This window comes from Nerophis lumbriciformis, linkage group LG30 (genome assembly GCF_033978685.3).
Source record: "Nerophis lumbriciformis linkage group LG30, RoL_Nlum_v2.1, whole genome shotgun sequence".
Classification (NCBI taxonomy): Eukaryota; Metazoa; Chordata; class Actinopteri; order Syngnathiformes; family Syngnathidae; genus Nerophis; species Nerophis lumbriciformis.
In genome coordinates this window covers 23635128-23663030 of record NC_084577.2, presented here as the reverse complement: position 1 = coordinate 23663030, position 27903 = coordinate 23635128, and the positions used below count along the sequence as shown (strand labels likewise).

The 27903-nt window shown below is 36.0% G+C and overlaps 1 protein-coding gene across 1 annotated transcript; it reads right to left on the bottom strand.

Annotated features, from left to right (window-relative positions):
- Nucleotides 1-331: 331 nt before the first annotated feature.
- On the bottom strand, nt 332-27417 carry foxn1 (forkhead box N1). The gene is made up of 10 exons (XM_061925988.2): nt 27001-27417; nt 26679-26755; nt 19574-19703; nt 17002-17316; nt 14666-14749; nt 14473-14603; nt 12124-12220; nt 4257-4464; nt 3849-4187; nt 332-740 (listed from the first exon to the last, which is right to left on the bottom strand). Exons 3-10 carry the CDS (start codon nt 19682-19684, stop codon nt 613-615), a joined length of 1413 nt encoding a protein of 470 aa, XP_061781972.1. The 5' UTR covers nt 19685-19703; nt 26679-26755; nt 27001-27417; the 3' UTR covers nt 332-612.
- Nucleotides 27418-27903: the final 486 nt, after the last annotated feature.

The following is a 27903-nucleotide window of genomic DNA, read 5'->3' as shown; positions in this document are numbered from 1 at the left end:
AATTAGGCATAATAATGTGTTAATTCCACGACTGTATCGGTAATTAAAGAGTTGGACAATATCGGATATCGGCAAAAAGGCATTATCGGACATCCCTATTTGCAACCCTATGTCTGGGACACTTCCAGGTCTTGAGGGTAGTCCTAAAGGTTTAAAAAAAATCTATATATTGTACTAGTTTTGAAAATAAAAACACATCAAAATAACCCTTGCATGCTTTGATTTTTCAATGTTTGGACACATCTGAATTAGACAAAAAAAATATTTGTGTCTTCTCTCCGCAATATCATGCCCGAGACAAATCGTTATTATAGATCATGTTTATGTACGTTTCTCCAAAAGAGCTTGTTTTGGGGGATTGAAAATGCATTCACAAAACTGGAAAAGATGTTGTTTAAACTGGTGTGAGAAGGAAAAGAAGACAAAAAGGCTGTGTTGGGGTTATGGTGTCTATTGTCCCTCCATCACACCTGGGAGAACAAAGATTTGAGGACTTCACTTTGGCCTCGTACATCTCTGAAGGAGCGTTAGAATACAGCAGCAAATTGTCCGCTCTTCAACAAACTTTAAAAAGGTAAATCCACTCGGAAAAGGACACGGGGAGGTGTCTTACTAACAGTAGGGCAGTATTGCGTCCACACAGCTGGGATGGACGCAGGACGCCTGCAGGACGGGAGGGAAGGTTGGCATTGTGGGAGCTGCTGTCAAGCTGTCTTCTCGCAACTCCTCCCAAAAATTACCTAAAAAACACAAAAAACAGTAGAAACTGCTCAGTGGATTTCCCCAAAGGTGTTAAAGTTCAACCAAAAAGCTTGAGTATCGTACTTTTTGGACCATAGGCACACTGCATATGAGTGGGTCTATTTTAAAGGGGTCATATTATTAAACATTTCCACGTAGGGTTTGTACGGTATACCGGTACTGGTCAGTGACGTGCGGTCACTAGAGGCAGGTGAGGCAGGGCCTCACCTGCCATCATGGAAAGAAAAAAAATGCAAAAAGAAAACAAATTAATTAAATTGCTATATGTATTCAGTGATTATACTATAAAGTTATTTTCCATTTAACTTCACCAGTTTTCGATTATTTTTATTCAAAATCGCTGAATTTTCACATTTGCCGTTCAAATACTGAGAAGAGACGATGCGGTGATCAGCAGCCAGTTGAGGCACGTCACTCAGTGCCGCAACATGGATTGCGGACTCGGCTAACTGCTGGCCTGCTGTGCAGTGAGACCGTATTGCTATATGAATTATATTATACATTTCCATAGTTTAGTTAGCTGAGGTATATAATGTACAGTGTATTTTGTCAACAACTGTATGTGTGTAACGTATTTCTTGTGCTGAGCAATCATAAAACTGCTGCGAAGACGCACTGTGTGAGGCTCGCAGTAATCCCGCCTCCTGGTGCCGGTTAATGCACCCCCGCGCAGACTGCACCCCCCGACGGGAGCGCCACACCAACCAAAGCTTACACCCAAACCCTTCACGTGCAAGACCGAATCCACCCAAAAAAAGTCACTTAACAAGAAGCCAAAAAGTGCAAAAACAACAATGCTCGCGCCGGAGGAGCCGTGAACGACTGCAGGGACACAACATTAGGTACACCTGCAGACTGCAGCACGGATTTCATATTTCATTCATTCACAACTCCTCCAACACGAACACCACTGTTCCCGCACTTATAAGTAAAGGTAAGACTACAATAACGTTTTTTTTAATTAAATGTGTTTTTTTGTGTGCTACAGTTTGTATGAGTAAAGTTAAGTTAAAGTACCAATGATTGTCACACACACACTAGGTGTGGTGAAATTTGTCCTCTGCATTTGACCCATAGCCTTGATCACCCCCTGGGAGGTGAGGGGAGCACAGGGCAGCAGCGGCGCCGCGCCCGGGGAATAATTTTTGGTGATTTAACCCCCAATTTCAACCCTTGATGCTGAGTGCCAAGCAGGGAAGAATGCTGGTATGAGCTTTTAAACATAACCCGTTAACTGCTGCCAATCAAATGGTGAATAAGATACTCTTTAGGGTTCATATGTTTGTAAATCTGACTGTGATGAAGTCAGTGCCTCACCAGCCATCAACCTCACCGCACGTCACTGGTACTGGTATAGTATCGCGGCCCTAATGAATCAAAAACGGTACTATACTCTGTTTGAAAAGTACCGGTTCCCGGGTGTCAGGTTCAAACACTGATGACATCTATTAAACAAGACAAGAGGCAAAGAATTAAACAGAGACAGAACTCAATTTGAGGAGAGACGCTTGGACATCTGTACCCTTGTACAGTGTCATTACGCTCTGCCAAAAGATTGTACGCCTTCCCCTTTATTTGGACTCTCTCTGACCACATGACAACAGCTGCTTCTAAGGGACGAGGTCGTAAACGGTTCACAGAAAAGGTGGTAAAAAACGTTCAAAGAAGAGGTTCGTAAAAGAGTTCAAAAAGAGGTCGCCTGGAGGGGAGTCTGGTCCTGCTTCCTCTTCGCTTTTGTAGTTCTCGGGTCAGACAATATATTTCTGTTTGATTACAATACATGAAAGAAACAGAACACCTTCATTTTGCTTCCCCGCCTACACAGTGGAGTTTTACGAGCCGTACCCTTGGTAGGTTCCAAAGACAGCGTTTGCTTCTCACCAGGCACTCAATGTTACACAAAGTTTTTGTGATAACTTAGAAACAATTATTCTAACACCGGGCATGACGGCGCGTCGTCACGTCATGACATTGCTGGGATTACGAGCAGAGGAGCATGTTCGGCCGCACACACACAGAGTACTTACAAGCAGACACGGTGTGTAGACAGAAAAGGGAGAACGGACGTATTTTGGTCTAAAAACTAACGATAAAGGTGAAGTTATAACACTGAAACGCCCTCAGGAAGAGGTGCTTTAAATCATGGCTACGTCCATTCACAGTCGGCAGTGTTTTAGCTACTTCTAAATCACCAATCCTCGTCTCCATGGCGACAAGTAAAGTACATTTCTTCCAAGTATCATCCCTGCAGGACGAGGAATAGCTAAACATGCTTCACTACACACCGTAGCTCACCGGCATCAAAATGTAAACAAACGCCATTGGTGGATCTACACCTAAAATCCACTGTAATGATACCATGTACAGGAGTGCATCTAGTCGATACTACTATGATTACGTTTGTACATCGATATTTTTTGGCATCACATCTTCTTCTTAGTTTTTTTTAAATGTATATTATGTGTATAAACTCAGGAAATATGTCCCTGGACAAATGAGGACTTTGAATATGACCAATGTGTGATCTTGTAACTACTTGGTATCGGATTAATACCCACATTTGTGGTATTGTTAGAATAATTGTTTGTAAGTTATCACAAAAAACTTTGTGTTGAAATTAGTTCCAGGCAAAAAGACAAAACGCTGTCTTTGAAACCAACCAAGAAGAAGGCTCGTAAAACTCCACTGGGACTTCAAAGCGGAGAGATGACAGGATCTGCCCAATTTCCAGACAAACTCTTTTTGAAGTATTTTACGAACTCTTTTTGAACTATTTTATGGAACTCTCTTTGAACTATTTTATGGAACTCTTTTTGAACTATTTTACGACCTCTCCTTTTGAACTGTTCGGTAACCAAAGGCAACGCTGTTTACGACCCACTTCCCTCTGGAAGCAGCTGTGGTCAGGTGGTCAAATAAAGACCACCTGACCACCTTGGTCAGGTTTCCCTGCTCTTCGGGGAATGCAAATCCCCTGAGGAGCAGGGAAACCTGCGAAACAGGCTTGTAGGGATGAAATTGCCTCTGTGTTTCTTCCTGACCTAACGTATAAACTGTCCATAAGTAGATTGTTTGCCACTGCCTACCTTGCAATTGCAGGTCCGTCAGACTGGGGTTGAGCACATCCACATCATAACTGGTGTCCTCGAACAAAAAGTCCTGCAGGCTTCTGACGCTGAGGTCGGCCTGCGGGGCGGCGCTGTAGGCGGGCGGGAGCTTCCCACTCGAAGCTGCGTTGGATTGGACGTCAGCTGTGAGCTGCTGATGCAGGTGGAGGAGCGGCTCCGAAGGTGGAGAAGTCTGTGAATAGTGCGGACGTCGACTGGGTGTTGAGAAGGAGGCGCCATCAACACCTGCAGTTCTGGTGTAAACCGGCGCCGATCGCCACTTGTTGGGCCGATCTCCAAGGAGGCGATCGAGGTCCTCTGCAGGAAGGAGACAATTAAGGGTTCCCGTTCTTTCCCTATACCCGTCTAGATGTTTCTACGACTCACCTGGTCTCGCCATGCTCCTGCGAACAGTGACGGGATCTTTGCGGCGCCACTTGTGGAGCTCCTCCTGCATCTTTGCCACCTTGGCGGGATTGAGAGCCCACAGGCAACCTTTACGGGACGAGTTGCCATTTTGGATCTCCGCCTTCTCGAAACACTTGTTCAAGGAGAGGTTGTGTCGCACCGAGTTCTTCCATCCATCAGGGGCTGTCTGGGGAAACGGGGAGAGGGAACATACTTCAATCAGGTTCATGGTAAATATTAAATCATACAATAGAAAATGAATGGATGGATGGACAAAAGTACATAAAAAAATAAATAATAATAATCGGTTTATGTTAAATAACAAATACAAAATATATAAATATATTAAAAATAATAATAATAATCAGTCCATGTTAAATAACTAATACATAATATATAAATGTATGTGAAAAAATAAATAAAATAATCGGTTTATGTTAAATACCAAATACATGATGTATAAATATATAAAAAAATAAAATACAAATATATTAAAAAAAAAAAAAAAATTATCGATTTACATGTATGTTAAATAAGAAATACAAAATATATTTAAATGAAAAAAAATCAGTCCATGTTAAATAACAAATACATAATATAAAAATATATGTAAAAAAATAAAATACAATAATCAGTTTGTGTTAAATAACAAATACATAATATATAAATATATTAAAAGAATAAATAAAAGAATCGGTTCATGTTAAATGATAAATACAAAATATATAAATATATTTAAATTAAAAATATATAATCATATATAAAATAATATATATACATATATAATCAGTACATGTTAAAAAGCAAATACATAATATATAAATATATGAAAAAAAAATTTTGGTTTATGTTAAATAACAAATATCAATCCATCCATCCGTTTTCTACCGCTTGTTCCTTTACAAAAAATATAAACATATTTAAATAAAACAATTAAAATAATCAGTCCATGGTAAATAACAAATACATAATATATAAATATATGTAAAAAAAAATTTAATTAAATAATCAGTTTATGGTAAATAAATACAATATATCCATCCATCCATTTAATATATTTAAATAAAAATATAGAAATAATCAGTCCATGTTAAATAACAAATACATAATATATAAATATATATTAAAAAAAAAATCGGTTCATGTTAAATAATAACACAATGTATATTAATACATATATATATATATATATATATATATATATATATATATATATATATATATGTATATATATATATATATATATATATATATATATATATATATATATATATATATATATATATATATATATATAAAGAAAAGGTTCATGTTACCAGATGAACAAAAGTATTTTGACATCTGGCTACACGTATTACACGTATAACACAAAGTACATTGAGGAAATAAAAAAAAATAGGGACATCAAACAATTATATTTTTTTAATCAGAATGTCAAATGGTTGATAATTGAAGTGTCACTCATTTTTATAATAATATAATACAATTGTGTCTAATTACTGTAGAGTTAAAAAAATTAAGACACACACGAACATTCTCATGTGCGCTGTACTCCATGCTGTCCGGATTTGATATATATTTTTTAATTATTATTATTATTTTGTCCATTATTATTATTATTATTATTATTATTTTATCCATTAGACGATTAACTGAAGCAACAGAATATAACACAATGCTTTTTTTTTCTCGTCTATTAAACCAGCTTTGAAGTAAGTCCCAATGATTAATCACATACTGTAGCCCAGCTCAGTCTATTATATTAATTTAACGAGTACATCATCAAATAGCTTATTCAGTTCAAACCGCAGTCAGAGCTTTTCAAATGAGTGCATGTAATTCTTCATCTGAAACGATTTATGCTCCTCATTATCTCATTTACTTTAGAAATTATTCTAAAGCACATGCCACTATTTTGATATGTCCCTGCAGGAAATATGTAAACATGCAACCATCTGCCAACTATATATATATATATATATATATATATATATATATATATATATATATATATATATATATATATATATATATATATATATATATATATATATATATACGTTCACATGCAGTTGCAGGTGTCTACTGGCCTGAAGTCAATTGAAGTATTTCAATGTATGTCATAAAAATACCAACCATGAAAAAAACATGTTTAAGCTTTCAAATTTTCTGGGCCTGCAGCAGGTTTGGCTTTTTTGGATCATGGCCACCCGAATTTTTGAACTCTCTCTAAGTGAAGCGTCCAAATCTGCACTTGCCTTTAAAAAAACAACTAAACTATAATCACCTTCCTGCAAATGTTTTGTTATTACCTTTGCCTGACATTAACCACTTAGCTCACACACAAGCAAGCGCTAATAAAGCCAGTGGAAAAAAAATGATATTCAAACTCCCACGCCTGCCTTCAACCTTCCTTCACATGTTACTTATTTACTTATTGCATGCACTGTCACTGCCATGACTCATCCGTCATCATTACAGCGCAACTAATTAGTGTCATAAAACAGATGATCTTCTGACAGCAAGTCACCGAACCGGATCCCGCAGAACAACAGCAGCTAATGAAATAAAGCAGAATGTAAAATTCCGCAGTACTTTACTGCAGTTCCAGGATTCGTCTCAAACACTCCAATCCTGGACAAACTGTTGCATGTCACAACATTTCAGTTGTCACACAAGCTATTTAAACATACCAAAACCCTTAATACTGCACAGGCTGTCGCTGCGCATTACTGTCTAATTATTTATGACACAGCTGCTCCTCATTTAATTGTGCATACGCAACACGGAACAACTGACTGAAAACGTTCTCAGCATAAACTTGCACCAGTTCAAAGTAGTGACTTGTCGGAAAAATGGGATAAAAATCAACTGAAAAATATGGATTTTCTTCTTCTTTTTTTTCAAGCCAAGTGTCCTGCACGTTGATCAAATTGCATGTTTGGAAAAAAAAACAAGACAATAATTTACACTACATCAGGGCTATTCAACTATATATAGAAGAGGGTTACAGTTTCAAGAGCTCAAGGTCTCAAAATTTGGACGTGACTTTATAAAGTGCCTCCGCAGGCAGTGATGGGCAGTAACAAGCTACATGCAGCAAAGCTCCGTAGCTTAAAGGCCTACTGAAACCCACTACTACCGACCACGCAGTCTGATAGTTTATATATCAATGATGAAATCTTAACATTGCAACACATGCTTACTAAAGTGCAATTTTAAATTTCGCGCGAAATATCCTGCTGAAAACGTCTCGGTATGATGACGCCTGCGCGTGACGTCACGGATTGTAGAGGACATTTTGGGACAGCATGGTGGCCAGCTATTAAGTCGTCTGTTTTCATCGCAAAATTCCACAGTATTCTGGACATCTGTGTTGGTGAATCTTTTGCAATTTGTTCAATGAACAATGGAGACAGCAAAGAAGAAAGCTGTAGGTGGGAAGCGGTGTATTGCGGCAGGTAGAATGCACCCCCTGACTGTTGTGCCGGATAACACAGCCGGTGTTTCATTGTTTACATTCCCGGAAGATGACAGTCAAGCTTTACCATTGGCCTGTGGAGAACTGGGACAACAGAGACTCTTACCAGGAGGACTTTGAGTTGGATGCGCAGACGCGGTACCGTGAGTACGCATGCAGCTGCGGCTTCCAAACATTTGATCGCTTGCCCGTACGTGCGTGCCGCTATGTGCATGTCACGTACGTAACTTTGGGGAAATATATGTGCTGTATGAACTTTGTGGAGGTGAACGGTACTTTGGGCTGTGGGATTGAGTGTGTTGTGCAGGTGTTTGAGTTGTATTGGCGGGTTATATGGATGGTGTTTGTTATGCGGGATTAATTTGTGGCATATTAAATATAAGCCTGGTTGTGTTGTGGCTAATAGAGTATATATATGTCTTGTGTTTATTTACTGTTTTAGTCATTCCCAGCTGAATATCAGGTCCCACCCGCCTCTCACAGCATCTTCCCTATCTGCCCTCTAGTCCTTCACTCTCACTTTCCTCATCCACAAATCTTTCATCCTCGCTCAAATTAATGGGGAAATCGTCGCTTTCTCGGTCCGAATCGCTCTCGCTGCTGGTGGCCATGATTGTAAACAATGTGCGGATGTGAGGAGCTCCACAACCTGTGACGTCACGCTACTCATCTGCCACTTCCGATACAGGCAAGGCTTTTTTATCAGCGACCAAAAGTTGTGAACTTTATCGTCGATGTTCTCTACTAAATCCTTTCAGCAAAAATATGGCAATATCGCGAAATGATCAAGTCTGACACATAGAATGGACCTGCTATCCCCGTTTAAATAAGAGGCCTTTAACTACGTTTTCCAGTAGCTTGGCAGCAGTGTTGGGACTAACGCGTTACAAAGAGAAGATCTGAGTGTGTTTAATTGGAGCGCTGCGGAAGAGGCGACAAGGAAGAGGCGCGCCGCGTGCGGTCTGTGTGTATGTGTGTGTGCAGGAGGGGGTGTGTCTGTGTTTACTAACGACATGGCGAAGCCCGAAGCCGGGTTTCTTAACATGGAGATATTCTCACTACTTTTCTTTTGTCGACCACAAAGAAAATTGCATTTTAGTTTAATGTAAGTTGTGTCTTGGATCAAAGATCCTATCCTAGCAATTGAAATCTGCTGAAACAGCTACAAAAGCAACATGCTTCGACAAAGCGAGTAAAGAGAGACACACTTCACCTTTAACGAGGCACTGCGCACTGAAAGTACACACACTCTGTCAATTTTCTTATATACTGTTGCTTTTTCATTCTAGACTTCTAGAGTGTTTGAATATCACATCACTCTAAATGTATAGACTATAAAGTTCACAAACATAAAGAGGGATGCTAGTGGGCCAGGCCAATCTTTCCTTATCTCTAAACTAAAACTGGGGAAATGTGTAGAGTGTTCTGGGCTTCAGACATGATTTTATTTCAGAATTCCTTGAGAGAGAAAAACGCCTGGTTAGGCTTTGTGTATGTAGTGTGTGCCTTCCTTGGTTTACAGCTATGTTGTTATTATGCTGTTTGTTACTTATGTATGTTATGTTGCAGCTATTTAAAATAGTTTTGTCAACTTGTTCTGGCCTGAAATAAATTGGCCCTTTGAAACATATCTTTGTCTTTGTGTGTTGTATGTAGAGCACATTGCTTAGCAGAGTTCAGTGATGCAAATGCATGTCAAGTTGATCAACAGATTGTATTATTCTCCAGTACTGAAATGAAGGCTAAAAGGGCATTAAAGGGGGCCTTAAAAAAAAAATATATATATATATATATATAAGTAACTAAATAGTTACTTTTCACAGTAACGCATTACTTTTTGGAGTAAGTAACTGAGTTAGTAACTGAGTTACTTTTAAAATAAAGTAACTACTAACTGTAACTAGTTCATGGTTTTCAGTAACTTATGAACAAGTAGCTTTTCCTGAGATTTTCAATTTAAGGTTTTCATAAAGTGTACACCATAAATAATAATCAACATTATACCAAAAGAAGGCTTGAAATATCTTGTGTTGCATGTTAGTCATATTAGCTTCACCTTGTGCGTGTATATTGCACTGTATATTTTCTGGGCAGACGACAAAGACTTAAAAGTTTAAAGAATATTATGAAATGTCACATTGTTGCGTACTTCCCACGTGTTTTATTTTGTTAAATTTTACAGAAAATATTTTTTTATTTTTTTTTATGCTATGTGCCTCCTAAGACCTCACTGTAGGCTTCGTAAGGTCATGTTAGCTCTAAACCACAGGTGTCAAACTCAAGGCCCGGGGGCCAAATCTGGCCCGCCACCCCGCGAAAGCTTGGAAATAATATGCATTAATAAAGTGCTTAATCTTTTCTTACTAAATATATTTGTTCTTTCCCTTTTGACATTAAAAATAATGTACAGCATTCAAATACATAGCTTTTAAAATTCAATGTTATCAAATTCTAAATATTATATTTAGAAATATATTTTTTGTTAAAATAAAGCTAAATACTGTACTTAAATATCTGGCCAACTTTTTATTTCAACAAATTATTGTAGACTGTAAAATTTAAATAACATTTTACGGTTGAATTCCACCGACTGAGGTTTTTTTTATACCGTAAAATCAACTTTAGTACTTTTTTTTCCCATATACAGTAAGACACTAGAACATAAAAAAAAACAACAACAAAAAAAACATTAAAAACAACATAATTTTACGGTAAAAAAAAAAAAACTGGCGGCTCTGTTGCTTGAATTTTACCGCTAAAAACAGTGGTATTGTTTTTCCATCCCATTCCATTTATTAAATTTTTGTATATGCTGTAAAAAAAAAAACACTGCTTTTACTGTAAAATTCTGGTGACTGAGCTGCCAGTTTTTAAAGTAAAATTAAAAAATTATTTTTGCTGCTTATGTTAAAAAAATATAGTTTTATCCTGTAAAGCGTCTTTGAGTGCTCTGAAAAGCGCTATACTAAATAAAATGTATTATTATTATTGTATTATATATATATATATATATATATATATATATATATATATATATATATATATACCATAACTGCGATGTGGCCCTCAATGAAAACGAGTTTAACACCCCTGCTCTAAACTACCGGTAAACAAAATTGATGCAAATCCATCTTTTTGTTATCTTTTTTTCCAAATAAGAATCGATAAGAGAACCGACAAAGAATCGAATCGTTAAGCAGAATCGTAAGTGGAACCGGAACCGGGAAAATCTTATCAATTTCTTGTACTTTAGTCAAGTCCTTTGTAAAAAGGTGGGCTATAGGCCACCAGCAGCTAGCAGCTACACAGCAGCTAAGCACAAAATAACACACAAGCTTGTGTTCTTAATTGAACAATATTGCAGTCTCAATCAGCAGATTTGTCAATATAAACAAGTATCAAATAATTTTAGTTGCATATTACTTACACATACAAAGTCTCCAAGGCAGAAGTGCAATAGAAAGTATCCAGTAACAAACGTATCCGCATCATTCGACTTACTGCATTACGAGCTTAACTTTATGAATTTATCGTGACCACTAAGTGTCGCCAAAAACAACTTCTACTCAACTTCAACTTAAAGACAGCATAGGTCCATTAGAGACGGGTAAATAATAAATAGGTTAGTGTTGTTCATACCTACCGTTGTTCTCTGTTTGACTCATTTCACTTGATCAAACCTTTTCTAACATTCCACACTACAAAATGACAAAAGTATGTATTATCGGTACCGGCAGGGCCGCCCCAGTTGAATTGGGGCCCTAAGTAGGACCTTATTTTACACACAAAAAAATATATATATATATTTTCACCTTTTTTTTAAATTCATGTGAAACAATTTTATACTTTTTTAAATCAAATTTGCATTTAATTTGATGCATGTTTTGAATTCATGGAAACAGATTGTTAAACAATGCAATTATGGTGCAAAATTACAAATTTGCATTTAATTTCATGCATGTTTTGAATTCACGGAAATAAATTGTTAAACAATGTATTGTTTATGGTGCAAAATTACAAATTAACATAAATACAACATACATTTGCAAACTTTCTTGAAACAACTACAACCAAGACTCAAACCCTGGAGGGAGAATGTCATTATTTCCGTATCAGTGCCGGAGCAGGAATGGGCTAGGAATTGTCAGTATTTAACTGACATTTTAGATGCGCTTTGCGTATGGGGGAGGGGTATCGGCCACTGCAATGCATCGGTATTGTATCAGAAGTGAGAACATTGTATCAGAACACTCCTAAAATCATCAGACTTAGGGTTGGAAAAAGACACACGTCTATTTTGAGAGGGTTGCAACAAGTAAATGGACCTTGAACATGATTTATTAGTGTAGCGTGTGGGTGTTGTACCTTAAAGTAGGGGAAGTTTTCAGTCATGAAGCTGTAGATCTGACTGACTGGCAGGCTTCCTGTTTTGCTGTTCTTCAGGGCCATGAATATGAGAATGCTGTCGAGAAACAAGGATACAACGCCGCATTTATTCAATCGGTTGGCTCATCCAATGATGTTACAGTAAACAGGCAGGCTTCGCTGCACATCCTAAAATAAAGCCTGCCGGCTCTTGATTAAAGCAGATGCGTGTCCCGAACACATGAGGCAGGTGAAACTAATCAGTCGCCATGGAAACTAAAACAAACGAGGATGTACAAAAACAGGAACTATTGCAGTCTTAAAACTAACAGAAAATAACAAAAACATGATCCAGACCACAGATCATGACAGAGCCCCCCTTAAGGACAGATTCCAGATGTCCTAAAACTAACAGAAAATAACAAAAACATGATCCAGACCACAGATCATGACAAATTTGAACTTTACAGTACAGATAAGAACAACATTTTGTTGCACTCTAACAGAAAATAACAAAAACATGATCCAGACCACAGATCATGACAGAGCCCCCCTTAAGGACAGACTCCAGATGTCCTAAAACTAACAGAAAATAACAAAAACATGATCCAGACCACAGATCATGACAGAGCCCCCCCCTTAAGGACAGATTCCAGGAGTCTTAAAACTAACAGAAAATAACAAAAACATGATCCAGACCACAGATCATGACAGAGCCCCCCTTAAGGACAGATTCCAGATGTCCTAAAACTAACAGAAAATAACAAAAACATGATCCAGACCACATATCATGACAAATTTGAACTTTACAGTACAGATAAGAACAAAATGGTGTTGCAAACTAACAGAAAATAACATAAACATGATCCAGATCACAGATCATGACAGAGCCCCCCTTAAGGACAGATTCCAGATGTCCTAAAACTAACAGAAAATAACAAAAACATGATCCAGACCACAGATCATGACAGAGCCCCCCTTAAGGACAGATTCCAGATGTCCTAAAACTAACAGAAAATAACAAAAACATGATCCAGACCACAGATCATGACAGAGCCCCCCTTAAGGACAGATTCCAGATGTCCTAAAACTAACAGAAAATAACAAAAACATGATCCAGACCACAGATCATGACAAATTTGAACTTTACAGTACAGATAAGAACAAAATGTTGTTGCAAACTAACAGAAAATAACAAAAACATGATCCAGATCACAGATCATGAAAAAGCCCCCCTTAAGGACGGATTCCAGATGTCCTAAAACTAACAGAAAATAACAAAAACATGATCCAGACCACAGATCATGACAGAGCTGCCCTTAAGGACAGATTCCAGATGTCCTAAAACTAACAGAAAATAACAAAAACATGATCTGGATCACAGATCATGACAGAGCCCCCCTTAAGGACAGATTCCAGATGTCCTAAAACTAACAGAAAATAACAAAAACATGATCCAGACCACAGATCATGACAAATTTGAACTTTACAGTACAGATAAGAACGGATTTTTGTTGCATTAGCTCATGGTAGTGCAGGATAAAAGAGCAATAAGGTGCAGATATAAATAAATAGATTACTGTACAGATAAATATATTGCACTTTTGCATATGCATCCAGGTTTATGGATGTCATTGTCATCCCACTGGGTTGAGTTTTTCCTTTCCCGGATGTGGGGTCTGAGCCGAGGATGTCGTCGTGGCTTGTGCAGCCCTTTGAGACACTCGTGATTTAGGGTTATATAAATAAATATTGATTGATTGATTGATATTGAGAGTTCTTGTCACATCCTACCCATACCTTCCAAGAACAGAAGACAAAGACTGTTGTGATGGCAAAGGTCAGACTGTACATTTATTTTGGATTTTGTCTTTTGGTCAACGATTAATGTCCAATTGGGTTTCTTTTGTGATTGATGCTGTATTGCTGCCTTTTTCAAGGTTTGCTCAGACTATTCTATTTTTTTGCGTTTGCTCATCCTCCCTCCGCCCTCCCAAAAACGGACCACTTCGCGCCAACCTTTCATCCTTCACATTACTAAGGCAGATATAAAGATCTGCAACTTTTCTTTGTCTCCCTCTCTCTTCCTTCTTTGCTACTTGCTACTCTATAACCGGATGTTATTTGAGGTCTCAAATAAATACTTAAAAGTTCTTAGCTTTCTCTGGAAATGTTCAGTTCAGTTCAGTTCAGTTTATTTCTAACATGCATACAATACAATTCATCCCATATTTCCAATTGTTTCATTACAGCACCTTGAGTAGGAAAAATGCCAATTATACATGATTTTTGTTAAAATGGTAAATTATAAAATGTAAATGTCCAATTCTATCTTTCTGTGAATGTCACCTGTACGAGTAAGCCGGCTTGGGGAAGAGGGTCAGTGCGGGGCTCCTGTAATGAGCGTGAGAGGAGAGGCTGTGAAGAGAATGCATGGGCCTGCTGTAATGCTCCTCGGCCGTGTACAATCTTGATGCCACCTGCGGAAAAGGTACAACATGAACCACCCGCATCACTTTGTGGTGCCAGTTTGTTTTCTGACCTCTTGGAGAGGACTTGCTGCACTGAAGGAGCGGTAGCGCTGGGAAGTCTCAGCAGGAGCCACTGGTAGGTCTGAGTAGGAATACTGTGGAAAGAGAAAGCAAAAGTCACTGACACTGCAAATTACTTTCCTGACATGTGACCCGGAATGGATGTTTGCACGCCCTGCGGGATTTTACTGAACCTGGGCATCACACCGTTGCTACTCCATGCAGATTTTTGCTGCAGTTTTCAGTCTACGACACAGGTGTCAAACTCCCGGCCGCGAGAGGGACCATTTAAAACTCAACGTGCATCCAACCCACCAGGCCAATTTCAATTTAAAAAAATAACCCAATTTTATATCTTATGTGACCCTCTTAGTAATAGAGATGTGACGCTTGCAAACCAATCAAATCTTTTGAACAATGAGATCCGAATCCCAGCGTTTGGGAGCAGTATATATATATATATATATATATATATATATATATATATATATATATATATATATATATACACATACATATATATATTTATAAATATACATATATGTGTGTATATATATATATATATATATACACAGTACATATGCATTATTGTGTTCATGTATATATATGTATGTATGTATGTACAGTATGTTTTTTCTGTATGTATATATGTATACATATATACATATAAAAATCCCCTGACGAGCAGGGAAACCTGTGAAACAGGCTTGTAGGGATGATATCGCTTTTGTGTTTTTTCCTGATCTAACGTATATACATATATGTATGTATATATGTATACATATATACATATAAGTACCTATATATGTGTATATATACATATATAGTGTGTGTATATATACACATATATGTGTGTGTACATATATATATGAATATGTATGTATATATATATATACGTATTTATATTGTAATACATCTGTCAGAATAATTGTATGTAAGTTATCACAAACCTTTGTGTTGCCATGAGTTCCCGGCGAGAAGACAAAAGCTGTCTTTAATCCGACCAAGCAGAAGGCTTGCAAAACTCCACTGTGTAGGATGGGAAGCAACATGAAGGTGTTCTGTTTCTTTCATGCATTGTAATCAACAGAAAGATACTGTCTTGACCCGAGATCTACAAAGCGAAGAGGAAGCAGGATCTGACTCCCCTACAGGGACCTCTTCTTTGAACTGTTTTACGACCTTTTCTGTGAACTGTTTACAACCTTTTCTTTGAACTGGTCTGTAACCAAAGGCGATGGCTGTTTACAACCCCCGTCCCTTAGAAACAGCTGTTGTCATGTAATCAGGGAAAGTCCAAATAAAAGAGGAGGCGTACAATCTTTCGTGAGGGGCGTGGGACGACACTACGCGTCTCTCCTAAATTGAGCCAAATTTAATTCTGTCTCTGTTTAATTCCTTGCTTCTTGTCTTGTTTAATAGATGTCATCAGTGTTTGAACCTGACAATATCCTAAAATTATTATTCGTAGTAGTAATTGCATTTACTTTTTATTTCATTTATTTATTTTCTATTTGGATTCACTTATCGGGTTCATTAAAAGGGTAGTGCTTTGAGCGTACATACACCAGGTACGGTAGTAAAATTTTGTACTCACATTTTTATCATGTCCTATTTTTTTATTGCAGTGTTATTCATACTTTTTTTATTTATTTTTTTTATTTGTACTTAGTGTTTGTGATTTTGTTTTTTGGATTGTTAAAATGCGACACATTTTTTTTAGGGGAGGGAAAATTCCAACTAGTGATGTCGCTGCCAAAGCATGGAAATATGGCAACGCCCTATGGAATGTTTACAATGAAAACACAACAAAACATTTAATTATAGCCATTATTTTAGAATAATTCTCACCAATAGAGTAATATTTGTATAAATGTAATTATTTTGACGGACACTGATTGTAGTGATTGTTTCCTAGATTAAAAAAAGTTTAAAAAAACGAACTACATAGTAACGAGCCAGTCTTTCGAAAGAAACTTTGAAAGTAACGGCTCCCCTAAAAAGAGACATAAATCTTATCTCCAGTCTGGACCCTGGCTTGCAGAGAAGGCAGGCGAAGTGCAAGTAAGAAGAGGCCCTTATATTAGGGAAACGCAGGGAGAACAACAACAAGGATGTGCAGCAGGGAAGGACACAAAGTGCAAACAGACACAAGAAATTAAAAAAAACACAGAACACAAAGCTGATATTAGAAGCCTCCTGATTGGCACTCAGGGACAGGTGAGGGAGCCAGAGGAGTGGTGGAACATGGAGGCAAACATAAAGTGAAACGAAAAATAACAGCGCTGTACATCATAACTAATGGAATGTAAACAAATGAAGAACACACTAATGCAGTTGTCGTCACCTGATGTCTACTGTTGTTCTGTTCCCACGGTGACGGCGCCTCGCCGCTGGAGTTGTGTGTGAGGCAGCACGTTTGTGGGCCGCACACCTCCAGCAAGCCGCTGAAGGAAGACGAGGCATGCTGAAGACAACCCGGGTTCGCCGCCGCCTCCTCGCTACATTGTCGCAGGTACGGGTGGAAGCGAGGCGCGGCGACCGGGCCTTGTCCTGAAACCAAAGTGAGGGTCCCGTCCACGCTGTGCCTCCTCCTGACAGGCCTGGAAGTGAAGGTGGTCCGGGCTTGCAGGGTGAAACAGAGGCCACTGCCGTCTTTTATCTGCGGACACGTAAATATCGACATGAAAATAGCAATGGGGATTATCTAACAAAGGAACGCTGAAGTCCTCCAAATTTGACGTGAGACTTTGGTTGTATGACGCCGACACGCTTGTTACTGGATCCTCTCTAATACGCTTCTGCCTTAAGTAATATGCAGCTATAATTATTTGATACTTGTTCATATTGACAAATGTGCTGTTTTAGGCTGCAATAATGTTAAATCATTATTACTATATATATATATACATATTACATTAATGTAATGCCTATATTAATTAATATAATTGGAATGATAGGAGTACTTTGTTTACTTCCGTGATGACCTCCTTAAGTTTTGTATTAAATCAGAAATATCAATCAGCTAAAATGTGCCAAACATGGATAAGTGTGTTGACAATTTCCCCATCATGCAATGTAGTTTATTTAAAAGGGTGTAATTTTGCAAAATGTATGGTGCATGGAAGTTTTTTACAATATCCACAAAGTTCAGTGAGCAGGTTGTGTTATGTGTGGAAAGGTTGTTTTTGATTGGGTGTTATAAGTTAATGCTGTGCTGTACAGGCATGAAAGTGCAATTATTGGTTATTAACCTGATTTACTCACAAAGTCCACAAGATGACGTCAAAGTTGTAGCGATTGGAGTAGCAGATAATTATAATTATTATAAATATTTTTTTTTACACTGAATTTCTATATACTGGATTTTTGTTCACTGAATTTATATACACTGAAGTATTTTTTTTACTGAGTATTTATACACAAAAGTTTTAAACACTGAATTTTCATACATTGAATTTCTATACACTGGATTTTTTTACACTGAATTTCTATACACTGAACTATTTTACACTGAATTTTTAAACACTGAATTTTTATACACTGAATTTCTATACACTGATTTTTTGTAAACAAAATTTTTATCCACTGAATTTTTTTACACTGAACTTCTATATACTGAACTATTTTACACTGAATATTTTTTCACTGGAATTTTATACACAACATTTTTTTAAACTGAATTTTTTACACTAAATTTTTAGAAATTTAATTTTTTTTACACTGAATTTCTACACACTGATTTTTTTTCCACAGTGAGTTTTTATACACTGGCTTTTTATACACAGATTTTTCATCCATTGAATTTCTATACACTGATTTTTTTTAAACATTTTTATACACTGATTTTTTTTCACTGAATTTCTATACACTGAACTATTTTACACTGAATATTTTTTCACTGAAATTTAATACCCAAAATGTTTTTAAACTGAATGTTTTTACACAAAATCTTTAGACATTTCATTTTTTACACTGAATTTCTTCACACTGATTTTTTTTAACAGTGAGTTTTTATACACTGACTTTGTATACACTGATTTTTTTTACGCTGAATTTTTATACACTGAATATTTTTTCAATGAAATTCTCAGCATAATTTGATTCAAACAAATTGAGTTCACAAAATTAAAATGCAAAAGATTCAGTTACATAAAGTCAGTGTCAAAAATAAGTATTCTTAATAAAGACCCACATTAATTTCCATTATGCGCTGGTTGTTCCTCTACGCGTGCATATTAGGGGCCTTTTTGGCCCTCCTTTCTGATTGGTCCCTTAATGCTAGTCCAAGGAAAAGTTGTCCAAATTTCTGACTGTCAGAATAATTGTATATAAGTTATCACAAAACTTTGTGTTGCCATGAGTTCCCGGCGAGAAGACAAAAGCTGTCTTTGATCCTACCAAGAAGAAGGCTTGTAAAACTCCACTGTGTAGGAATGGAAGCGACATGAAGGCGTCGGTTTCTTTCTTCTATTGTAATCCACAGAAAGATTTAGTCTTGACCGAGATCTACAAAGCGGAGAGGAACCAGGGCCTGACTCCCCTCCAGGCACCTTTTCTTTGAACTGTTTTACGAACTTTTCTTTGAACTGTTTTTAATCAAAGGCGATAGCTGTTTACGACCCCCCTCCCTTAGAAACAGCTGTTGCCATGTAATCAGGGAAAGTCCAAATAAAAGAGGAGGCGTACAATCTTTCGTCAGAGCGTGGTGGAGACTGTACAAGAATACAGCCCAGACGTTTCTCCTCAATTGAGCCAAATTTAATTATGTCTCTGTTTAATTCCTTGCTTCTTGTCTTGTTTAATAGATGTCGTCAGTGTTTGAACCTGACACTGACCTTTTTAAGAGTGATTATCTTATTTTAGACTGATAAATGGTTAAAAAAAAGACCCCTACACAAATCTATCATCCTCAGTACCTGTGATTCTTGCACCTTTTGGCGGTAATTCCCAAGAGGCTCACAGGTGGGAGGTTTGGCCTGATGGGGAGATGCTTTACACTCGCCTCTGCTGGGTGAAGAGTGTGACATTGTGCACCAAGTCCTGCTTCTGGGGAGACATTGAAACAAAAGCACTTTTAACATCAACTTTAAAGACATGGCTCGCTTATGTGCTCAGAAAAAGCATCGGTGGATTTTCCCTGTCAACCTTTGCACGTCATATGGAGTCTGGGCCGGCCCGTGGCAGAAAGAGTCTATGCCAGAGGTCTTTAACAGGGGATCCGTGGCCCCAGTAGGGCAGGGTGCTGGTCACATTTGAAACGATACGGTACCAATTTCTATCGATACCGGTACTCAACCGTACCGATTTTTGGTACTTTTGTGTGTGTTTTAATAAATCTTAATTGTTTTTGGTAACAAAATCTTATTTTTCTGTCCAACTTTTCTTACCTATTGGTGCCTGTTTTTATGTATTTGGGATCTGCATAAGTCTCGGAAATGTGAAATCAAACCATGAAGGCATGGTTGAGATATAGATAAGATAATCTTGCCTTCCTTCATACTTTCTCCAAACGAGCCGTTTAGAATTTGCCAATTTAGTGAGGTTTTTTCCCAAGTGTGACGTCAGCGGATTAGTCAAAATTTACCGAAAATGCTTTGTGCGCAACCGCCATTGTAGTCCGACGCTGTTGTCAGTAAGCTCCTTCTTTTTCGCTATCCTCGTGTTGTGGGGCAGACTGGCTCGTACGAGCGCATGCCTCCTCCGCTGTTGCCGTTTCTAATATAAAGAAGCGTTCAGTTCTAAATTACAGTATCTGTCAGTAGACTCGCTATGGAAGCGCTAAAAACTACAACAAATATGGCGGGGAGAAGACGCAATCAAAGTGGTGGCACGTAAATAAGAACGCCCACAAAATGGCACAACCTGAAGAGACGGTCAGAAAGCAGCTTGAAAAAGGTCTGTAAAACATAATTTCTGCAAAATTTTGAAGAACCACCATTACATTTTATGTGGACCAGCGTTTCTTAACCATAGTACGATTTTGTTGGGCCACGAACGCCCCCTAGTGGGCCGCCAAAAAAGGTGTTTCTCAGCTGTGGTTCGTATGGGCTGCAGTGGTACTCCGTTGTAATACAGTTTTCCACCACTTGGGGCAGTAATGACAATCTCAAACAAACAGAAGTCTGGAGCTTAAGTCATAGAGAAGTTTCTTAAGCACAAAAATTACGACTAAAGTGGGAAATCTGTATGTGTATATATATATATATATATATATATATATATATATATATATACACACACAGATATATATAGTCATAGAGAAGTTTCTTAAGCGCAAAAATTACGACTAAAGTGGTAAATATATATATATATATATATATATATATATATACTGTATAACGGATAAACCACAGAAACCTATAGAAACATATATATATATAAATATACATATATATATATATATATATATATATATATATATATATATATATATATATATATATATATATATATATATATATATATAGTTGAGGTTTCTGTGGTTTATCCGTTATACAGTACTCAATAACGGGGTAGAGAGGAATATACGTATATAACATATATATATATATATATATATGTTATATACGTATATATATATATATATATATATATATATATATATATATATATACACACATATATACATGTATATATATATATATATACATATATACACACACACACATATATACATGTATATATGTATATATACACAGATATATATAGTCATAGAGAAATTTCTTAAGCGCAAAAATTACGACTAAAGTGGTAAATCGGTATGTATATATATATATATATATATATATATATATATATATATATATATTCGAGGTTTCTGTGGTTTATCCGTTATACAGTGCTCAATACCGGGGTATAGCGGAATATACGTATATAAATATATATATATATATATATATATATATATATATATATATATATATATATATATATATATACACACACACATATATACATGTATATATATATATATATATATATATATATATATATATATATATATATACACAGATATATATAGTCATACAGAAGTTTCTTAAGCGCAAAAATGACGACTAAAGTGGTAAATTTGTATATGTATATATATATATATATATTTATTAGTCGAGGTTTCTGTGGTTTATCCGTTATACAGTGCTCAATACCGAGGTAGAGCGGAATATACGTATATATATATATATATACACAGATATATACATGTATACATATATATATATATATATATATATATATATATATATATATATATATATATAAATATATATATATACACAGATATATACATGTATATACATATATATATATATACACACAGATATATACATGTATATATATATATATATATACACACACATCTATACATGCATATATATATATATATATATATATATATATATATATACACACACATATATACATGTATATATATATACACAGATATATACACAGATATATACATATATATACATATATATACATATATATATATACATATATAAATATATATATATATATATATATATATATATATATACATACACATTTTGAGGGACTTAAACCATTTGATACTGAAAAATGTGATTAAATAAACTCACTAAATCATTTTTTAAAATTCAAAGTCGGCAGCAAAATAAATCAAACACTTTAACCTGCAAAACAAAAATGAATAAAACAATGTGTGCTGAACAATGAACAAGTTTCGTAGTGCACAGCTTTTCAAAGCGAGGTTTGAAGCACGATACTGCGTGATACTGATAAAGCATGGTCACACTATTTGAGAAGAACTGGGTTTAGGGTGAGCTGGGGGTCCTTCAGTGGTCTAATAATATTAAATGAACAAAAGTTAAAGGAGTTTTTTTATGGAGTAAAAGTTGCTCACGGTGGTAGACGCGTCATCTGAACCCAGACCTGAGACACGTGGGCCTCCAAGGGCCTTTTGGGAGCACCAGCAAACCGTGGCTGACACGTCATGTGACGCTAAATAATGCTGACGCGGGCAAAGTGAAAGAGAAAGGAACGCCAATCCAAGTGCTTGGTCCCTCCTCCCTGGCAACAAAACCTTCTCTTCTGTCACCAGCCAGAAGGTCAAAGTTCAAGCGGGAGGAAAGAAAAATGAAAGAAGAGGATGGATGGATGGATGGGTGGATGGATGGATGGATGGACATCCATTTTTACGTCACTAATACCATCTGATAAAATCCTCCTTTGGGGAACAATCGTCTTTACGTGTGTACACTAAATCCTGTTAAACAGAAACGGTTCATCTCTCTGACGTAGCACAGAGTTAATGTCATTTTTGCAACGTGCAGCTAAATTCAAACCGAAAGAACTTTGTGGTTTTTTCAACCAATCAGAAACAGGAAGCTAATGACCATAATAGATTTAACGAAAGACAAGTATGCGCTGTGGTTTATTTGTTCCAGACCTTCTTAGCAAGTTACATAAAGGCGCATCATTACATTATTACAGATTACAACGCCGCAATTCAACCTGTCTGAAAAGGAGTAGGAAGAAGCAGAGTTTATTCAATTTATTAATCCATTCTAAGCCGATATGAGTAATCAGGGGGATATGGGTATATTTTGGAGAAAGATCAAACAAAAAAACCTAGAAATAAAGACGTTGAAATAAGAATATTATAAATAAAATATGAAATTAAATAACTATAAAATAGTTTTAAGCTAAAATAAGTAAAGACATAAAGGATAAATGAATAAATATAGATACTGGCGTAATAATGTTGACAGAAACATTACACAGGTGTTTAATTGTCACTAAAAAACACACATATAATAATTACAGATGTCCGATAATATCGGACTGCCGATATTATCGGCCGATAAATGCTTTAAAATGTAATATCGGAAATTATCAGTATCGGTTTCAAAAAGTAAAATTTATGACTTTTTAAAACGCCGCTGTACGGAGTGGTACACGGACGTAGGGAGAAGTACAGAGCGCCAATAAACCTTAAAGGCACTGCCTTTGCGTGACGGCCCAATCACATAATATCTACGGCTTTTCACACACACACACAAGTGAATGCAAGGCATACTTGGTCAACAGCCATACAGGTCACACTGAGGGAGGCCGTATAAACCACTTTAACACTGTTACAAATATGCGCCACACTGTGAACCCACACCAAACAAGAATGACAAACATATTTCGGGAGAACATCCGCACCGTAACACAACATAAACACAACAGGACAAATACCCAGAACCCCTTGCAGCACTAACTCTTCCGGGACGCTACAATATACACCCCCCGCTACCCCCTTGGACAATATAGGAATATCGGATATCGGCAAAAAAGCCATTATCGAACATCTCTAATAATAATAATTATAAGAATGCATTGATTTAATGTGTTCATATAAATATGTTACACACACACTCTCCAACGCGACTTTTAATAGTAGAATTTGTCTATAAAAATTGTTATAAGTACACCTCTGCCTAAGAGTGTATCCCAGGAGGCACAAGACGTTGATACAACATTGATTATACGTACATGTGCTTTAAAACTGACGTTGCAAAAATAGTTGTGTTAGTAAATTGAGACGACGTTGACGTCCAACGTTGGATCCACGTTGTTGGTTGGGAAATGACCAAAGGTCAAATCAACCACACAAACCTGACATTGAATAAACGTTGTCAAAAAGCATGTTGTTTCGACGTTGTATCTGTGTTGTAGAATATTGGTTGGGAAATGACCAAATTTCAATGGTTAAATCAACATCAGAACCCGACATTGATTAAACGTCGTCAAAAAGCATGTTGTTCCAACGTTATGTTTGAGTTGCTGAACGTCAGGCTCTACTTCAACAAGTTCTCAACGTTGTTTCAAAGTCTTGTGCCTGCTAGGGTCCTTTTGAACGTTAAAGAAAGCAACTTTATTAACGTTATTTTTTTTAGTCCATAACAGAAAATATTGAAAGTGCAGTTTTTAAATGACTTGAACAATTTGATATGGAAAAAAAAACTATAAAAACAATAAATTCAAATTAATCAGCAACATTCACTCGGGAGCACAATATATATAAAACACTTTTAACCTACAAAACCAAAATTAATAAAACATTTTGTGCTGATTTATATATTTTTTTTAATCTAAATGAGCATGTTTTGTAATGCACGGCTTTTTCGAAGCGGGTTTTGACGTGTGGCATGATACTGATAAAGCATCTTCCCCGGGGGCACATGCGCCCCCCCCAACATCGTATTGCCCCCTCCAAGGGTGCCCACCACACTATTTGAGAAAAACTGTGGCAAGGGGAGATTTTATTTCACTATTATTATTATTATTATTATTAAATGTTAATATAAGAATAACACGAAGGAGATTTTATTAATTATTACAATTATACAATGTATATGTATATGTTAATGATTATACATCTTATTTTTTGTGCGTTTTTCACAAACTCAGACGATTTACAAGGTAAAATTACAAGTATATAAAATGAACATTATAAATAAAAATAAAAAGGTGAAAAAAATGTAATAAAAAAGGTCAGAATAATAAAGAAAATGCTATTCACAAATTAAGAATTATGATTAGAAATATTTGTAAAAAGTTTTAAAAGTGTGACATCACATCGCACCCCCAAGGGGCCCGCCACACAATTTGAGAAGAACTGTATTGTAAGCGAGATTTTTTTCAGTATTATAATTATTATTATTATTAATTGTTAATATAAGCAGTACACTAAGGAAATTGTATTCATTATTATTATTATTATACATTTTATTAAATATATTATAATACATCTTATTTCAAAAAAAAAATTTAAAAAAAATTCAGACACTTTACAATGTATAAACAAGTGTATAAAATGAACATTATAAATAAAATAAATAAATAAATAAAAATATATATAAAAAAAAGAAGGTAAGAATAATAAAGAAAATGCTACTCACAAATTAAGAATTATGATTAAAAATATTTGTAAAAAGTTTTTCAAGTGTGACATCGCATCACACCCCCAAGGGGCCCGCCACACGATTTGAGAAGAACTGTATTGTTGTAAGCAAGATTTTTTTCACTATTATTATTATTATTATTATTATTATTATTATTATTATTATTATTAATTGTTAATATAAGCAGAACACTAAGGAGATTGTATTCATTATTATTATTATACATTTTATTAAATATATTATAATACATCTTACTTAAAATTTTAAAAAAAATTAAAAATTCAGACACTTTACAAGGTGTAAACAAGAGTATAAAATGAACATTATAAATAAATATATATATATATATATATATATATATATATGTGTATATATATATATATATATGTGTGTATATATATATATATGTGTGTATATATATATATATATATATATATATATATATATATATATATATATATATATATATATATATATATATATATAAAAGGTAAGAATAATAAAGAAAATGCTACTCACAAATTAAGAATTATGATTAAAAGTATTTGTAAAAAGTTTTTAAAGTGTGACATCACATTGCACCCCCAAGGGGCCCGCCACACAATTTGAGAAGAACTGTATTGTAAGCGAGATATTTTTCACTATTATTATTATTGTTATTATTATTATCATTATTATTATTATTATTATTATTAATTGTTAATACAAGCAGAACACTAAGGACATTTTATTCATTATTATTATTATAAATTGTATTATCTTTATAATAATACATCTTATTTTGAGAGCATTTTTCAAAAATTCAGATGCTTTACAAGGTAAAAATACTAGAGTGTAAAATAAAAAAATATTAAAAAAACTGAAAAAAAATAAAGAACTAATTAAAAGGTAAGAATAATAAATAAAATGCTACTTATAAATTAAAAACTATGATTACAAACATTTGTCAACGTTTTCAAAAGTTATATTATTTCAGTGTGTGCAAAAGGTAAACAGAAAGAAGTCGTACTTTAAAGCACCACTGACAAACAAGTTACAGCACATAAAGTCATCACGTGACATTCATAGACCAACATTCAAATTGGAAACTCACCGAAAATGTGAACTCGGTGACTTCTTCGTGACTGGAAACTTTCTAAACTGAACACATCCTTCCTTCTCGTCAGACTTCTGTGGATTGAAGCAGTTGACGGGTCGGTTTCAGATTTGACTGCACGGAATATCATCATCATTCTGTGTGTGCGTTTCGTGTGTGCGTTTCGTGTGTGTGTGTGTGTGTGTGTGTGTGTGTGTGTGTGTGTGTGTGTGTGTGTGTGTGTGTGTGTGTGTGTGTGTGTGTGTGTGTGTGTGTGTGTGTGTTTGTGGCACTCGTCCAAGTAAAGACAGGAATGAGACAGAGAAGAAGAGAATACAACCTGCTGCAACAGGTTCTGATGGATGTAATAGTGCACACACTGGCAGTCTTGTCTTCCATCAGTGTTGAGGAGGACATCAGATCCACTGCACAGGAGATGGCACACAACCCGTGGCACCGCGCCCTGCTTTCTCAGCTCACCTCCACGGTGCAACACACTCAACACACACACACACACAGGCTTTCCTGGCACTGGAGCCAAAGTTTTAAAGGACCTACAGCAAAAGTGCTAGTCAAAGATTCTCTATGTCTGTGATTTTCAACCACTGTGTCGTGAGACATTGTCTGGTGTGCCGTGGGAAATTATGCAACTTCACCTAATTGGTCCAAAAAATATTTTTTGCAAATCAATAATCATAATAATGTGCCGTTGTCTAGTGCCTGTGCTGTGTAGAGCTTGGCAGGGTAACCATGTAATAATACTCCACATCAGTAGGTGGCAGTAAGTAGTACATTGCTTTGTAGAAGTCGGAACTAGAGATGTCCGATAATGGCTTTTTTGCCGATATCCGATATTCCGATATTGTCCAACTCTTAATTACCGATTCCGATATCAACCGATACGATATATACAGTCGTGGAATTGTGTTGTGATGCCCCGCTGGATGCATTAAACAATGTAACAAGGTGTTCCAAAATAAATCAACTCAAGTTATGGAAAAAAATGCCAACATGGCACTGCCATATTTATTATTGAAGTCACAAAGTGCATTTTTTTTTTTTAACATGCCTCAAAACAGCAGCTTAGAATTTACGGATATGCTCTCCCTGAGAGAGCATGAGGAGGTTGAGGTGGGCGGGGTTGGGGGGCGGGGTTGAGGTGGTGGGGGGTTAGGGCATACTTGCCAACCCTCCCGAATTTTCCGGGAGACTCCCGAAATTCAGCGCCTCTCCCGAAAACCTC

Bases quoted from the DNA above. Each gene is read 5' to 3' on its own strand.
- foxn1 (XM_061925988.2), bottom strand. From the start codon at position 19,684: ATGTCACACTCTTCACCCAGCAGAGGCGAGTGTAAAGCATCTCCCCAT. The intron at 17,317-19,573 runs GTACTGAGGATG...ACGTGTCCGCAG, and splicing joins AAAAGGTGCAAGAATCACAG to ATAAAAGACGGCAGTGGCCT. The intron at 4,188-4,256 runs GTGAGTCGTAGA...TCCTTCCTGCAG, and splicing joins CAGGAGCATGGCGAGACCAG to AGGACCTCGATCGCCTCCTT.